This window comes from Eleginops maclovinus, chromosome 9 (assembly GCF_036324505.1).
Source record: "Eleginops maclovinus isolate JMC-PN-2008 ecotype Puerto Natales chromosome 9, JC_Emac_rtc_rv5, whole genome shotgun sequence".
NCBI lineage: Eukaryota > Metazoa > Chordata > Actinopteri > Perciformes > Eleginopidae > Eleginops > Eleginops maclovinus.
In genome coordinates, this window is record NC_086357.1 from 18,814,337 (window position 1) to 18,832,467 (window position 18,131).

Sequence of the window (18,131 nt, forward strand, 5' to 3'; positions counted from 1 at the left end):
ACTGAAGTGTTGCCAAACTCTGACTTATTTTTCCAAATTGAATAAACTATTGTACTTCCATGTAAGTGTTTTTTTCTACGCTATTAATCGAACCCAACACTATTTAGCTCATCTGGAGAAGCACGTGTTTTCCTATTTGATCCCCTTCTGTGCTTTAATCATGTCTTTCAGTTTTTTCCATTTAAAGTACACTACATTTTAGAGGAAAGCACTTCGTTTTACTCTACAAACATCAGGCTACTTGAAAGCTTTACATAACAAGATAAAACAATCCACACTAACCCATTGATAAAACCAAGGTTCCCATTTGTTAGGCCCCCCTTTACATCAAAGCAGATTCTGGTTGGGTTGGCTATAACCAGAAGAAAAAGTATTTTTTGCAATATTTGACAAAAACGTTAAGCCTCAAGAACTGTTTTTGTTCCCCCCATTACCTTTATGCCACTATTCATCTCATCCTTCTTCAACTATATCAAGTACGTACAGTTAGCTCCACCAAACAGAAACATCATAGGCTTCTTTGTATTTCTATTAATACAGGTAGAATATAATATATAATGGCAGTCACACAGGAGCTGTATTTCTCTTTGAGAATTATTTTAGTTCTAATACTTTGAGTATGTATTGCTGATAACAGCTCTTAGTGGATATCATCTTACATCGGATTTGAATACAGGGCTTATCGTTGTAAGAGTATTTTTATGTTGTTATAAAAGGACATCAGCACTTATTCTACAACTGAAAATTCAGTTCAGTGTATACGTTTTTTGGTTCAGTTTACTTCTTTCATAATGGCGCAGAGCCAATTCACAAACATACTGAATAATCCTGATAAACATGAAGATTGAAATAACAAAATAGGTAGATTTCCCTTTAAATTGCATGTAAGGTGTTTAGACCTGAACATCTGTTCATATGTAAATCCAAAATAATTGCTGTCATTAAAGCAGTGCTCACTCCTATTTTACACAAATCTGCCTGCTTTGTTTAAGTCAGCACACACGTATGTTGACATTTGTACTACACTCTGGACACTGGAAAGCAACAGTGTGGTTGTTGACCAAAATCAAACAGCCAGATCTGTTGAAAGGTAATCCTTAAGAGTGAATATCCTGCCCTTGTCTTTGCTAGATGGAAATCAAATATGACTTAGGGGCATCCTGTCTCATAGGAAAAACACTCTACGAGGGGGACACTTTATGATATCTTGTAAAACCACCTATACATCACAGACATTATTTTGGCACATCCAGGCTGAAATTTATCAAGAGATGTTTTAGTTGAAATCACGAAGCACCGCATATTGAGACTTTGTTGGAGGCATTTCCTTAAATGATTGATCACGTTGTAGGAGCAAATTACCCTTAATTTGAGCTCACAACGTGAGGAAAAGTCTTGCTGGAACTTGTCTTAACATCTCAACTTGCTCATAGATTTGTTTATAAAACCGACTCATGCAGTCTCCTGGTTTAGTCATTTAAAACACCCTGTCTTACGCAATCTCAGCTGTGAATATCTTATGCAATTTAAAGAAACATTTAAAGCACCAAATATATTTCTACGCATGGAAGGCATTTGTTGAACTGTTATGTTGTTAATATTTTATATCAAGTTCCCATAACTTCTTATATTATATTGACCATGTAAGTCAGGGGTTTTCAACTGGTTTTGTCCCAGGGACCACCATTCGGACTAGAAAGCAATCCGCGGCCCACTGATGTGCCTGCGCGTGCGCGTGTGTATTTGGTGTTACATGCATAGCTCAATGCATGAAACATGAAAGAGAGGCCACGCAGATTTTATAATAATAAAAGTAGATTTATTAAATTAAATTAAATTAAAGATTATTTTAAAGAAAGAATAAAGAATAATAAAGTGTTGTGCAATTCAGTATTGGGAAAAGTAACTAAAAATGTCATGCAAAGTCAGTCTAGGTGTGTGACAAAACAACAACGGAGAACAAAAATCCAACAACACCGGAGAACCAAAATCCAACAAATGAAGACCAAGGCAGCCTCAACTGCTGGCTGGTCAGGGCTTTTATAACCCAGCCAGGACAGACCTGTCACCAATCACCTGCTGTAGAGACAGAGAGATTGAGAAAAGCAGAGAGAGATTGAGAAAAGCAGGGAGAGAGAACAGGCTTACCATTAACACAGGGCGGGGCCTAAACCCGCCAGGGTCGTAACAGTGAAAACATGGGAGAATTAGGCCTACCTGTCAGTGTGATATCTGGGCGTGGTGAAGTCCACACAGCCTGTCTATTCGTGGCGAAATGGTAGACAGAGACAGTCTCATGTCATTCTCTGGATCAAGCCTAGCCCTGTACTTATTCTTTAAGTACGCCAGTGTAGAAAAACCACTCTCACACAGGTATGTGGTTGGAAAGGGCAAAAGACACCTCATTGCTTTTGCAGCAAGCTGTGGAAATTCTGTCTGGCAACTTATCCAGAATTTAACAAGGGGCTGTGTGTCGTACATATGCCTCCTGACAGAGTCTGTGGACATCTCAATCAGCTTATCCTCTTCCACAGCCATCAGACTTGACCCTACTGATGCATCGTCACTGAATGGGAGCAGGATCCACTTGCTGTCACGGCGCCACTCTTCCGAATCAGTGAAGTACTTTGCGAATTGACGCACAAGCTTCCTCAAATGCTCACATATAGTGTCGTTGATGTCAGTGCTGTCAGGGTATTCCTCAACTGAAGGAAACATCGCCAAGTTATTGCTCTCCACTCGTTCGATCCACTTTGACATTTTTTTCACAAATGCGTCGAGCTTCTCGTAGAGCTGCATGACGTTTGCATCTCTCCCTTGCATGGAGCTGTTCAACTTGTTCAGCTCTGCAAAAACATCTGTGAGGTACGCCAGCTTAGTTAACCAGTAACTATCGTTGAAATTGGAAGCCAGATCAGAATGCTTCTCGCACAAGAACTCGTAGATAGCTCCGCGTAGTTCAAACACACGGGCGAGCACAGCGCCGCGAGACAGCCAACGCACCTCTGAATGATAAAGGAGAGAGCTGTGTTCACTTCCCAAGTCATGGCATAGGGATGAAAACAGGCGTGTATTCAATGCGTTTCGTTTTATGAAGTTGACCGTCTTGACAACGACATCAAACACACCACTGAGCTCAACACTGAGATCTTTGGAGGCGAGAGCCTCTCTATGAATCAGGCAGTGTGTCCAAATTACCCCCGGAGCCACCCTCCTTACATGCGCAAACAGTCCAGTCTTGCTGCCACTCATGGCTCGGGCCCCATCGCTGCATAATGCAACGCACCTCTGCCACGAGATATTGTGCTCCGTGAAAAAATCGTCCAGTGCTTTAAATATTTCTACACCGGTAGTTCGCCCGGGCAGTGGTTTGCAAAAAAGAAATTCCTCGCACATAGTGCCACTGTCCTCGTATCGCACAAATGTTAACAGTTGCGCATCATTAGTAACATCTGTCGTCTCGTCGATTTGAAGGGAAAACAGAACTGTCTGAAGTTTTGCCATCAGCTGGTCTTTGACATCATTTGCCATTTCCCCAATTCGTCTTCCGATTGTGTTGTCTGACAACGGAATAGTTTTTAATTTGTTGGCACATTCTTCGCTTACCATAGCTCTGCACATATCTATGGCTGCTGGCAATATAAGCTGCTCTGCAATGGTATGGGGCTTCTTACTTTTTGCAACCCTGAGAGCGACCAGATACGATGCTTTCAGTGCGTTTTCATTTATTTTTGCACTCTTCCTCATGGTAGCCTGCTGTCCTTTGAAATCACGCAACATCTGTTGCATGTACTCAACGGGTTTGGCCTTCAAGTGGACGTGATGCGTCTCCATATGCCGCGTAAGTTTCGACGGCTTCATAGCTTCATTACAGAGAATTGTTGAACATACGAAACACAGTGGTACCTCCTCTCCTGCTCTGTCTGTCGTCACTGTGAATCCATATTTAACATATTCCTCATTGTATTTTCTTTTTCGTCTTTTTTGCGAAGTTGACGCTTCGGAAGCCTGTCCTTGCCCTATCGTGGCGGCCTGTCCCTCTGTCGTGGCAGCCTGACCCTCTGTCATGGCAGCCTGTCCCTCTGGCACTTTCCTCACTACAAAACGATCCATTGGTGCTAGATATATAGCTAGAATAGTACATATGTAACAAATGTTTGCTGTACTACAACCTATCTTAAAATACTCTCGTCGGCTATGCTTATAAATGTGTGTCAACTTTGCTCGCAAGACTGTACGTAATGAATAATAAGTGAGGTTAGCGACGCAACTCATTACCATTAGCGAATCACAGGCTACCATAGACTGGATAGGCGCAAGGCTACATTCTGTCAGCTTGAATTTCCTTTATATTATTTTAAACATATTTTTCACGATATGTAACGGTATTCTGGAAATGTGTTGAAATATCAAAGCGAATTTATATTAAAAAAAAACAATGGTGAACTGATCAACATAGGCTCTTGTCACGGACCACATGCAATGCCGCCGCGGACCACCAGGGGTCCGCGGACCACCGGTTGAAAACCCCTGATGTAAGTAATTCAATTAGATTTGATCTCCTGTCTTGCTCACATTATCAATATAAGAGAAGCTGAATGTGCACACTGGCAGCAAAGACTGGATTCACAATATACCATCGGACAAATGAGATCATAAGCTTTACTACAATCTTTACTCCAACACTTGAAAAATAAATTACAAACATCAATGCACCTTGTTGCTTAGCTCCAGTGTTTGCAGCCACAGTTCAGTGCAGAAAACACTGAATCCAGTACTTCTAACTTAAGGCGTAAACAGACCTTAAAAAGGCCCACTTCTCAACAGCATCCTGAACTTCAACAGATACTGTGAGGAAACCTTATCGGTTCAAGTTCCAATTCTTTAACTCAAGCGCCAGCTTCATGTTTAAGAGATGGAACAGGTTTGGCATTTCATATTGCACTTCACAGAATCAGTAACTCTACAATCTTCAAGGATTTGATTTGTTGATGTAGTAATCAGTTTCAGACATCTGATTCCCAGCATCCTCCTCGTGCGTGATCCGTGTCCTCTGGGAGGTGGGACAGCTGTCAGCTGATCAGTATGACATCATCACCTTCAGGAACTCTGCAAAAACAAGATGCCAAAAGAAGAATGTCTGATCAACACCAAAGTACATATTTTCTACTCTCTGTGAAAATTGAGCTTAATGTACGCATCATCAAATATTTAAGAGTTAAACTATTGTGACATTGGCATGACATATTGTGTTACATCAAACATAGAAATTATGAGGAAGTTAAATTCAGACCCACATCTGCTTGTTCAGACTGGTGAAAATAACCGTTGCTGCATTACTAAATTGTTGTTGTGATAACCCCCAGATGCAGGATAAGGTCTGGATTTCTGTGGCCGTACTCACAAATATTCTGACTATTATCACGCTAGTCTTAAGGAGTCTTGGTTAAGGAAAATCCTGAGAGCAAAACAGAGCAAAGTAGGAAAATAGACTTTAACGAAAGGAGGTGATTCATAATCGTAATTGTCAAGTTCTAAGATGCTTTCTGAATCTTAACTGAAAGGGTAAATTCATAGAAAAAAATGCTAGTTGTACGTTTTTGGTCAATAAGATCAACTTCTAGAAAAAAAAAGGACCTTTATGGCCTTTGGTGATTGTACCCATTCTCAGAATTAATCCCCCAAAACAAGCATTTGTCACTTGAAAACGAAACCTTTTCAGTATTGCTTCATAACACGTTCTTGTGTTTTGAGGTGTTTGCTCTAAAGGCAAATCTACAGTAAACGGGTCTCTTCTTTAACAAATCTGTAAACGATTAGACATGTTTTTGCCTTCATTTTTATGAACTGCCATAAGCAGCACATTTTCTGCTTAGTTAGCGGACCAAATCTCAGACACTGTATACCACAAACTGCTGCAGATGTGAATGTATTTCACAGATAAAAACAAAGATTTGTTTAATCTTGCCCTTGGAAAGCCAAACTGAGTCTTTGCTACTCTATTCATACATTACTTCTATGCACATCATTGCATTACCTTCGTCACACATATCTACTCTTTACTGTAACATGCCGTGTAACACAGTTAATAAACTAAAGCAGATGCCTTCAGGACATCGATCAGGAGAGTATTTGTGTCATAGTGCAGATCTGATGAGCCATTTCTCTGACCCATAAAAGGTCAGGGAGCCCAAAGGATATCATTCAATTTCATTCACAAGAGTCTTGAGCCACAATATATTATTTGAACTGATTAACTTGCTTTATATATGTTCCAAATGAAACATATAGCAATACAAAGTTTTTAATCCAAATGAAGGGTGACTCTCGCTCCTTAACTTGCTTTGCTAACAAGATCACTTGCAGTAGAAGAGATAACAGTTGGAAGAAGCTAATTACATGTAGATTAAATTTCATCCAGTACGACATCAACATGTTAAATGAGAACACTGATCTAATTTCTGTAAGCAGAGAGAGACAAAGATGCTAATAATAATGAAATTTGGTCAGTTTAGAGGCTGCAAATGACTGCACTTACACAGAATCTGTGTAACTTGACAAGAGTAGTTCTTAATGTCCTTTAAGTCAGCTACTTCTAAAAACGCCACTGGCTGTTTTATCTCCACAGACAAGATACATGTTCAATGGTCCGTCTTGCATTACTTACACAGTTGCCAAATTGTAATGGCCCTGTAACTGAGACCTAACTTCCTTAAATGCTGCCGGAAAGCATGCAGGATAGATTGCAGTCAATCTTGATGGAAGAGCACTGAAAGTGACGTTACACACTGTAAAAAAAAAGGCAAAGAAAAAGGTCTATCCTTAACATATCATCTCACTACATCATTAATAATATTTTCAAACATTTGAGGCTCTGGTTTGCAGCAAAATAGTAGCTTAACATTTAAGGATGCTGTACAAATCAAGACATTAGCTTGTTTGCAAATGTATTTTTGCAATAAGTTATGAAATAGAGAAGAGATATACGAGAAGAATGATGGAGTAGAAAAAGTGTAATAGTTAGGGGAAAAGATCCATGTCTCCGTCAACAGTAAAGCCTTTCCCTGATACCAAAATAGGGCAATTTAATATTATGTTAAAAAGCAATTACATTTTGTTTTACAAATCTGAAAAAAAAGAAAAATGCAGAACCAGTTAGTAAGAAACCGCAGTCTGAGGATGTGCTGCCTGTGTTTGAGCTCTTTCACTTTTCAGCTTTGTAGAAACAGACAGGTTAAAGAGGAAGCGAAGACCATTCAGCGAGAAGAAGCGTCACATTGCGTGTAAATGTAATGTTACAGCTTCAATATTGAGAAATTAAACGTGAGAGATGCAACTCAATATTCAGACATGTTAGGAAATACTTTAAAAAAGGAGAATAAGAGGTGATGACAAAAACACAGGGATTGTTTTAAATCTTTCTTCAAAATAAAACCACACAGACACGCACACCGGGGAGCCATTACAATATACTATATTGCACATTTAAAGACAACTCGGGCCTCACAGGCAAATCCAATAACTCTCAACGAACCGACATGTTTTAATAAAACTTCTCCCTTTCTCGATTGGTTGAGTCTTGACCGTTGCCTGTGTATGTGGGAGGCAAAACAGCAAGGATGGCTAGAGGGGTTGAGAGGGAGGGAAAGACGAGGGGTGAGGGGGGTTCTTCCCAGTGCACAGCCTCAGTTTCTCTGTAATCAGCCCATCACTGGGTGTGGCTGCATAGCTCCCACCACTAATTTCATTGCTCTCAGACCACGTAAGCCCGAGCCAAACCACAGCGTGGAGGAAACTCCAGTCTACTGCATGCTGATGATAGAGATTGGATCATAGAAAAGGAATGAGCAAAAGACGGGGACGTATAGAAAAGTACGATGCCTTGCTGTAGCAACAACTTGTTAGCAAAGCAAACAAATCAGAATTGTTACCATATGTGTTATGCCTCCACATTCATTTAGAGTGATTAGTTAAATAGAAACAGGTCAGTAGATTATATAATTGAAAGGAAGCAAACTCTTTTGATAATTAATATTGACAAATGACAAACAATAGATGCAGCTTCTCAAACCAAGAGGATTTGTTGTTTTTCTCAGTATTTTTTAATGATTGATGACTGAATGTCAGTTGCAGCCCTACATCTTTTACATCAATACCCAATAATGAATGGACAGATGTATTTTAAAAAAGTGGGTATTAACAAAGGGGGAAATGTTTTAAAACAGATCAAAGAAATAAAAGTTCTAATAATCTTCAGACAAAACCCTTGCTTGACAGGACAACATCCTTAAGGGAGATTTTAGAGAGCAGGATGTCAGTTTTAATCTTAAGTCATCTTTGAAAATACAACGAGAGGGAAAGACAGGTTCCAGGTGCGATTACAGGTGTTCAGCAGAGTGTGTGAATGAAGAGTAAATACTGGTACAGCTTAATAATGACTGCAAACCGTATCGTACCTTTGGCAGCAGCAGAACGCAGAATTTTGGAGGTGAACATCTGTCTGACTGCTCTCCTCTGCAATAGGAAAATCTTTCTGCTCTTTGAGGAACTTCTGCAGGTCCGTCAATGGGAACCCGTTCTTTTGAAAGCTCTGTGGGTGAAATCACAAAGACATGCAAACAATTAAAACACATTGCATAGAACCAGCTTTTTTTCCAAATTACACTTAAGGAAATCAAAACTATTTTAAGAATGGATAATTAAGAAGATATACAAATGGCATATCAATTTATTTTAGTCTTTCAACAAGCTAATATATTTTTATAGACATTTTTCTCACAACACTCCTGTAACTGAACACCCTTTCAAGTTGTAAAAAGATTCAACGTTGAATTTATAGTGCTGCATTTTTCAACAAATCACAAAGTACCTTGATGGTCTCGTAGGCGTCGGTGATGAGGGCGATGAAGAGCGACAGCACCATGTAGATGAACAGGGAGATGAAGGAGTAGAGGTATGCCCGGCTGAAAATCCACACCAGAGTGTTTTTGTCCTTCAGCTGGGCGAAGGTGGTGAACATGTCGTCGCCGTTCAGCAGGGAGAAGAGGCACTCTGCAACACGACTCAGGCCCTCAAACTACAGAGGAGGAAGAGGGGACATGAACTGGGTTTTAAAAAAGCTGGAATGTAAAGTGAACACGAGCGCAGTGACAATCTGAAAAGATCAGAATCAGAATCAGAGTCAAGATTATCGCCAGGTATGTTTACACATACAAGGAATTTGATTTGGTGTCTGGTGGTGTGAACATAAACAAGAAAGCAAAGCAGAAAAGTATGCATTTCTGCAACACCAAAATAAAGTAAAATCTCAGATTATCTTCTTTTTTACATTTTAAATTACTGGATATAATAGATATAATATGGTTGCCAGCACTCAGTGATATTTATAACCTGTAACGAGGGGTCAAGTCTGCAACAATTAATTTCCAAATCAATTAATAGCATGACAATTTTCAAATGCCTTTTATGAGATAAATCTGTTCATTTTATCCACTCCAACAGTGTGGAACTGTACCTTCAATGTACTTTAAGTATCAAAGTACTTCATCTTACTCTATCCTAGGTTATTATATTATTCTGTTTTTGTAAAAGCATTCTAATTTTGTAGATTGTCCATGTGGAAATCATTTCAGATAATGTTCACATATGAGTAGATTAGCAGTCAAATAGGTCATCATACCATCATGTTATTTGTGTAAAGTAGCTATTGACTGTAGACTTACTAGACAAAAGTGTTTGAGGAAAGTGTCAAAGAATAAAGAACATCTTCTATTTGGATAATATCTGATAACAAAAAAGATATTTGTATTTAACACAGTCCCTTTAACATCCAACATCCTGGCACTTCTTCCAAAGGGCACACACTGTAAAGTGAGCGGGTGCTTATCTTTGCGAATGTAAGTATTGGCTGAGTTTATCTTAGCATGTTAACTAACAAATGGATATCATCTGTATGAGATATGCCATATTTGTTATAGTGTCTTACAAATAGTTACAAAACAGGAGGTGCAGAGGACCAACAGAAGCATGGCGGTTGATGATGTGGAACGACAAAGACAGAAAGGCAAACAAAGAGACTGATGGCTAAATAAGAGCGTCTGAACATTATGAAAGAGGTAAAGATCCCCAGAATGTGATTGTATCTAAACACAACATCCCACAGCGAGGGTATGGATTGCAGCACTTGAAGACGTGTGGGATGGCAAGTCCTAGAACATCCTCTGTTTATTCCTTCAGTAAATACACAGAGGATCCTGGCGGGGCTGACAGCACACTGCAGGGGACTCCCCCAGACACCGCAGTGTAAATATCGTGACCAAGTCTTACTTGACTGTAACAAGTAACTGTTGCACAAACAGGGAACTGAAACCTGTTTTAAGTCAACTGCAAGCTCTGATAGCCAAGTCACTTCACTTGCACTGAAACATGATTGTATTTTGAAGTGGTGATATATACTGTATATATATATATATATATTTATGTTACGTTTTCTTGCGATTTGGACATGGTTCCATTGAATCCTGTCCACCATTTAATACATTTCTTATCATTTACTCATTTAAAGCTGTTAATATTTATATTAAAAAAGTATAATTATTCGGTACACTTTGCGAGCTATAGTCCATAAATTAAGAGTATGTGATCCTGACCTTATAAACACATTACAAACCAGTCCACAACTTATTCCCAGTTAATACTCCACTTCAGTTTAAGATTATAAACAAATGTCCATTTGGTCAGTGGGAGGTCACTTGGCCCAGAGGCGGCTGATCTCACCCTATCTCACATCTGTCTCTCCTACAGTTCGGGCACTACTTTGTTTAGACGCCCACTGCTGCTCTGACTTCCGTAAATAATTTATCTTAACGGGAGAGGACAGCTAAACATACACATGTTTTCCCTGATGGCACTTGTTCTCCAAGGATCACCCACTTAGGTTCGGTAAGTTAAAGCTGTAACCCTCCCCTATCCAAATGTCCCCTTGCTGAAGTCAGGATCCCATGTAGAATACAATAACAATAACCATAAGAAATATATTCATCAATATTTTTTGTTTCTTATTTCTCATTTCTTGCACTTATTGTATTTGAGTGTTGACTTAAAGAGTGCAACATTTCTCCATCTTGGGCAGGTTGATAGATCGTTTTTTGGTCACTAAGGGGTTTAAGATGCTAATCCTGACTAGTGCCGGTAGTAACAATTATTTTCATCATTGATACATCTGTTAAAAAAAAAAGTCCAAGCCAGTCCCTCAAAGATGTCTATTAAAGTCTTGTTTTGTCAATTCAAAACCCCCCCAAAAATATATATTCAGATCAATATCTTTGAATCCCCAGTTTCCGATATGACTTGTTCCAGGTCATTCCCTATTTACCTCCCCTCATCTCTATGCTCACCTCTGTGTGATTAAAAGCAATAGAAATCCCCGAAATTATGTACAGTGTGTGTGTGTGTGTGTGTGTGTGTGTGTGTGTGTGTGTGTGTGTGTGTGTGTGTGTGTGTGTGTGTGTGTGCGCGCGCGCGCGCAATTTGGTTGCAAAGAGAAGAAAGCCGCTCTTTCTGAAGAAGGCATTTACTGACACCTAGTGGTTGTTTAATCAATGTCTTTAAAAACAAGCCGCTGCTCAAGGACAAGGGAGCAGTTGTTTAATATTCCTCAATTTGCAGGACATACCAGTTTACCCTGGGAGAAGTCTGATGAGTTACTGTAAGCAAAACAACTTGGATAAAACCTTCAAGGATCATAGCAATAATAACCTATATTAATTATTTTAAAATAGGGTAAACATGGTAGAGCATGTGTATTTATTAACAGGGATGAATGTTATCTTTATATTTTAAATTTAAATATATCTTAAACAGTACAGGTAAAATCACTGTTGTATTGTATGATTCTCACATGTGAAAAAAATGTGTAATTACCATGAATACTAGGTGGAGTTCATTTGCAAAGTATACGTTCAATCTCAGTACATCTCAAAACATTCACACGTTAGGAAACTCCGGATGTAATTTTATTTCTTTGGCTTCAGCAGTTCTGCAGGAAGGGGCGAGGACACTCAAAGAACATTAATAGTTCCACTAATTTACCACGCTTCTGTAAATAATAGCCAGTGCAGAGATTCAGCACAGCCCCATTACTAACTCACTTCTCTAATCTCAGGTCATTCCACAAACCAGTATAGAGCTTTACCTTCTCATGGTATGGTCCCAGTACGATCCACCCACAGAAGGTGTAGCCCAGGTAGATCATGCCGGCACAGCAGCAGAAACGCAGCACCTTTGGGAAGGCTGCAGTCATGGTTAGAATTAACACCTAAACAAACAAGAAGTAAAGGATACACGAATTGTTAAGCAACGGTTCAATTGAAAAAAAAATTGTTAGAGAGAAAGTTTATTAAGAGATAAAAGGTCGACAGACTCACATTGTATTTCTGGAAGTATCCCAGGTATCTGATCACGCCGGCCCACACCAATAATGTTGACGTTCCCAGAAATATACTGCACACATCATAGCTGGTAAGACTCTACAGGAGATTAAAACAAAATCGCTGAGAGAACATTTAGCTATTGGTCCTGCTGTAACAGTCGGTGAAGCCCTGTAAATATGTAGTTTGTGAATATGACAAACTATAGCCTCAGTTGACACACAGTCAGGAAAAGGAACAAAGATACACAACGGTCGGAATATTTTACTGTAATAAGCACATCATGGTTGGTAAAGTTTTATTAGAGCTTAAAGTACAATGTTGAGCTGCAACAGGAGAACATCCTATCATTTGTTAACTAGTGTGTGACACAAAGGGACATTTTTGCTTTCATTGTCCATAGTTATAACACAAATAACTCAGAATAGAGTTTTCTTAAGTGCAAAACTAAACTTCTTTTTACGTTCGATTGAGTTAATCTAGTTGTAGGAATAATAAGACAACTGGATGGAATATCACGTTCCCTGCATCGTTATACAGTACCACTCCAATACAGGTTTATATATTTCCTGCACAATGAGTCACCAAGTTAGTTTTTTTTGTTTCTGAGTTCCCTGTTTGAGTCAACTTGACATAGTGAATAAGTAACGAAAATGCATTATGACTTGTTTAAGCAGCATCAATAGGAATGGGTCATATGAATATGCTTGGGGCAAACACTCTGCATGGTGGCTATAAAAATGACAGCAAGTCAGGTTGCAATAAAATGTCTTTAGGGTGTGTGCATTAAATGCCTTCATTTCAAAGTCCACCAGAGACAGAGGCACTCCCTGAATTTGATTCCTCAATAGCTATATACAGTACATAAAATTAAAGGTGATGTTACATAAGTGTGAAGACTGCTTGAAATGTGTATTTCAATTATATATGTTTTTTCAAGAGGGGAAATTTGTCTTTTTCAACAAGATCTAGATATATCTTACACTTCATTGATTCACTGTGGGAGAAAGTCATATTTTTTGCTTGTTGTTATACGTTTATTTTATATTTGACCTGTAGTTATCGAAGTCAGTTTTGGGCTTAATATTAACGTATTTTCTAAGACAGAAGTAGATGATTTACCTTTGCTTGTATTTCCATCTTCAGTATGGATCCAACTATAGCCAAGAGGTCGCTGACGATGACCAGCACATACCAGCCGTTCAGAAACTCCTTCTGGTCATCCTCACACACTTTACGATTGTAGTTCTCATGAAAGAATCTGGAGAATCTCTGAAAATATACGTATAAATACAATCTAAAGATTTACAACACAATATTTGGTGTTGTAAATAAAAAGTTATTTGGATGTTGTGTTAATGTTAATTTAAACGTTTTCATTTACTGAGAATTTAGGCATTAAGAAAAGGGATGAAGATAGCAAGAACAATCAAAAACTAAACAAAAAAATATATCTCTAATTCCATGAATGATAATAAATATGTTTTGATTGTTGCGTGACCGATCAGCTGACCTGCAGTAACCTGACAGCCAGAACGATGGAGCGAGTGCACAGCACCGCTGATGTGAGGCAAACCAGAATGACGAAGGCGTCAAAGACCAGCAGATAGTGTGTGTTCTTCTGAGCTGAAACACAGACATAGTGTGTATTTGTATGTTTGCGTGTGTGTATGGGTGATGGTGAGGGTTTATCTTTTACATAACTCCCTCACACTCATTACTGATAACAACAAGTTTACAGGAAAACGCCTCAATATCAGTAAACAGTAGCAGGAATGTTCATTTTTTTGGGGGGGGCAAATTATTCTGTTTATACGTTTTCAGAAAAATACAGAAGATTGCAGTTTGTAAAAACAAATAGATCAGCACTTAAGTATTTAAAAGCTGTACCACATACCACAATGATACATTTTTCCATATTAACTGACACAAAATTAATATATATACATATATTGTATATTTGATAAAGATACTCTTCTGATGAACATCTTTCTTGTATGGATATATTAAGTGTTTATCTTTATGTTTTACCGCTGAGAGATATATATATATATATATATATATATATATATATTCAGTGTTTATTTATGTTCATATATTTTCTTGGGTATTTGATTTGTATTTCTGGGTATTGTGAGTAACAGCATTTTGATCTCCTCATCTGTATCACACACAGAAGATAAAGTGACTTTGACTTGACTTTGATATTTTCTAATCTAATATACATTACATTATCTAAAATGTGTATGCCAACCTCTGTCTTAACTTTTGATAAGATGTATCTGTATCTTGTTATTTATTCATTAGGACAGACAACCAAACCTTACCCGTGCCAGATATCTTCCAGTTTCTGCAGGCACAGCTCTGAGCGTCGATGTCCAGGAATATTTTCACCTTTCCACTGTGACACTGGTTGTCAAATGTTATCTATGGGAAAAGGCCATAGGGAAGTAGATTTTTTAAGAGATAAGAAAAGTTATTGTACCAACATCTAATGTTGTGTAGGCAAAATATCTCAACAGCAGTACAATGTGTACTTGGATTACTTTTTGCTGTGGTGTGTATGGTTTAAGAATACAGTTGAGAATATGGTTGAACCGTACCGTAATGTAGAACGAGTAGCAGTCAGGTAACTCCCGTGATCGCACCGTCTGCAGGTTGATTCCTTTCAGCTGGAAGGTTGCTTTGATGTCAACAAGTCTGGAAAAAAATGAACAGGAATTAAAATGAATAACATCAAAAAAAGTAAATGGCTATTAGCTGCAAACATATACAGCGCAGTGATAGGAGCAGGATGTATACCTGTAGAAGTCCAGATCAAAAAAGGAGGAATTCTGGGTTTTCCATTGGTTTGCAGGCTTTGGATCATGTGACATACAAACTGAGAGGAGATGGACAAAGTGAGAACATGAGCACTTTCAATTGGGACTTTTTCATTTCCTGATAAAAATTAATAAATATGTTATCCAAGTTTTATCGTAACAATGATCTGTAAAATGTATCTGAATTATGAATGCACTGTGTTCCTAGAATCAACCGTCTGGCCGTTTAAAAGTGCAAACCTTAATTCATATTCCTGTAAAACACACACAGGTAGGGTAACTTATCAGATTGAGTAAGGTACTGCATTTACATTTTTGACCACATTACATCATCAATAATTATGATAAAATAATGCTCTATTATGAAATATTTTTTAAATGGGCCACTGTATGACTACTTTACTTTTGGCACCTTTAGTATATTATTTTTTTACAATTACATTTGAACTTTTTGTAATTTTGAATGAAAGATTTGTACCAGCAACAGTTTTTCTGCCCTGAAAAAATGCTACTTTATTTTGGTGACAAATGACTTCCACTGCAAATAGAGAAGCTCTAGCTATAGATTCATCATGTACTGTAATGAAATGTGAATGTTCCTCTTGCCTGTCTCCAGCTCAGCGTCTATATCGAAGGCTTCATCTGAGGGATCCAGGGTGCCTCTCTTGTAGTACTCTTTACACAGGTTAAGAGGAAGCAGCTTTCCGTCGTCATCCTCAGCGTAACTGATGGGACCCACCGAGAGCCGGCCCAACTGGCTGTACTATAAATACGAGCAGACTCAGGTAAAATAAACTGTATGAGGGGGATCTACATGATGTACAAGGGAAACTACAAGCTGCCATATCAAACAGGAAGCCTGGTTAAATGTTAGGCAACTACATATAACCTTATGTTCCGAACCTGTTTGGATTATCTTTACAGTGTTTACATTTCTAAACGTTTGCATGCAGGATTGGCACGATTCCTCAAGAACACGGAGAGCCGCTATTCACTGTGGCCTAACATTATCAAACTATGCTAACAAGCTACGAAAAGGGGAACATTTGAAATGCAATGCCCACTCAAATCTACACCACCACCGTTAAATAAACCTAATTTTTAGGAGAAAAGCTGCATTCAAGACAGGCTAAAGCAGGGAGTGTCAGTGTGTGAAGTGAGGGGGTTAAACTTGCCTGATCCAGGACATAAAACAGGCTGTCGTAGACTTCTTTTTGGGTGTAAACAGCAACACTGTAGTCGTCCTCATCCACCCCACTGTAGTCCTTCAGGAAAAGGTTTTTGAGGGCCATCATGTTCTCCTCCTTATAGGACACCACCAACTGGTTGTTGAGGCCGAACAGGATGAGCTACAGCGGAAGGTAGTATTTTATAAAGTTTAGATATGAACTTGTATAACATGTGCAACACTATTCACTGTTTTTAATTTATAGAGTGTGGTGTGAAGCTAGAACCTAATAAAGCTGTAATTTTGCCTGTAAAATGTTGATGAAGCAATTGTTCTCTTGGTTAGTTTTTATATATTATGTTGGTTGTCAAATGCTGAAACAACAAAAAAAAAATATAGTGCCACAAGAGAATATAACTACAGATCCCTTCAGTGTCAGCTTTACAAGCAGCATAATGTTCAAATGTGTGGGTAAGGTTCATACACTTCATCATCTACCATTTGAAATGAAACAGGCGTACTCACATTATGTAAAACCAAGCATCAAACTGTGTCAAGAAAACATGCAAAGCAAACATGCAAAATACTTCTTCCCTTTGATAACAGTTAAAGGAAGATGTCATGGGTGGATCTCTTTTCCTAATCTACCTTAATCCCAATGTACATACTTGTGTAGTGATCATGACAATTTTCAGAATCTGCACCACAAGTTTCCAGGGCATCTGTCCTCTGGCCCGGTACTTCTCACAGGGGCTCATAAAGTAATACTTCAGGTCATCTCTCAGAGTGGCCTCTCTGATAATGTCTTGAGTTGAGACAGAGCTGAAAGACAAAAAACATGCAACGTTGTGCAAGAGCTGCGAGACAAAATGAGAGGAAAAATTAAGGACAGGAAACAGCAGGCCGGAAGAAAAAAATAAACAGAAGTGAAAGCAGTTATTTCATAAAATGTACTTGAGCAATAGCCATCTCTCACAGGAAGAACTTCATGTGCCAGGTACACTGCCTGCATTCATGGGGCTGCCTGGGTTTAAGTCCAAGGTTAGCCCAGGGAGTACTCTTTCAATATTTTCCTAAATGTGTTGCCCATAAACTCTCCCTGACAGAGTTCAAATCTCATACTACTTTTTTTTTTTACAGTTGATGGAAATAAATAACTTTAAGGAGATTTTTGTAGATATACACATTTTTGAACTTGTTTTCCTGTGGAATGTGTTCTTTTACATACCTGTCTGTTCCTGTCAGGAATAATTAACGGACTATGTAATATAATTAGGATTTATGTTAATTTTGTCCGGTTTATTCTACAGATTAAACTTTAGAAACACCATTTTACAACCATTTAACAATTTTTCAAAATGTCGCAAAACAAACAACTCATACAGATTTGAGTGCTAGGTTCTTAAAAATAAAACTTACCTTATTGAATTGCTGCGGTCCAGATACCGAACTAATAATTCCATGATAGATGATCCACGTGGACACAGCAGAAAAGTGAGTTTTTATTTGTCAAAAGGCTGCCAGACAAACACTTACAGCGGAGAGGAGTCTCTACAGATAGCGTTCTGTGACACCGCGAGCACCACTCAGCCAATCAGGAAATGAGTTTCAGGCGGCGCAAAGGTTTCCAATCTGCGGTCCGCTGAACCACCAGGTGTCATCATGGGTAGATGACAACAACGATCACAGGAAACAGATGCTTTTCGTTTCTGT

General features: G+C 38.6%; 1 protein-coding gene across 6 annotated transcripts; it reads right to left on the reverse strand.

Annotated features, from left to right (window-relative positions):
- Positions 1–67: 67 nt before the first annotated feature.
- On the reverse strand, positions 68–18,017 carry mcoln2 (mucolipin TRP cation channel 2). 6 transcript variants are annotated; one of them, XR_010166435.1, is made up of 15 exons: positions 17,838–18,017; positions 17,087–17,240; positions 16,426–16,599; positions 15,857–16,013; positions 15,231–15,309; positions 15,032–15,128; positions 14,756–14,855; positions 13,942–14,054; positions 13,551–13,700; positions 12,426–12,527; positions 12,194–12,316; positions 8,870–9,076; positions 8,457–8,590; positions 6,668–6,788; positions 4,657–5,109 (listed from the first exon to the last, which is right to left on the reverse strand). XR_010166435.1 is itself a non-coding variant. In XM_063891399.1 (14 exons), the coding sequence occupies exons 1-14, from the start codon at positions 17,879–17,881 to the stop codon at positions 5,073–5,075; spliced, it is 1,671 nt and encodes a 556-aa protein (XP_063747469.1). In that variant the 5' UTR covers positions 17,882–18,016; the 3' UTR covers positions 4,657–5,072. The 6 variants fall into 6 exon arrangements, 5 of the variants coding, with proteins under 5 accessions (XP_063747468.1, XP_063747467.1, XP_063747469.1 ...); XM_063891399.1 differs by lacking the exon at positions 6,668–6,788 and having other exon boundaries at positions 17,838–18,016; XM_063891400.1 differs by lacking the exon at positions 6,668–6,788 and having other exon boundaries at positions 17,087–17,275; positions 17,838–17,973.
- Positions 18,018–18,131: the final 114 nt, after the last annotated feature.

What these genes read in the sequence shown, in the direction of transcription:
- mcoln2 (XM_063891398.1), bottom strand. Translation starts at nt 4,302, where the DNA reads ATGGTAGCCTGTGATTCGCTAATGGTAATGAGTTGCGTCGCTAACCTC.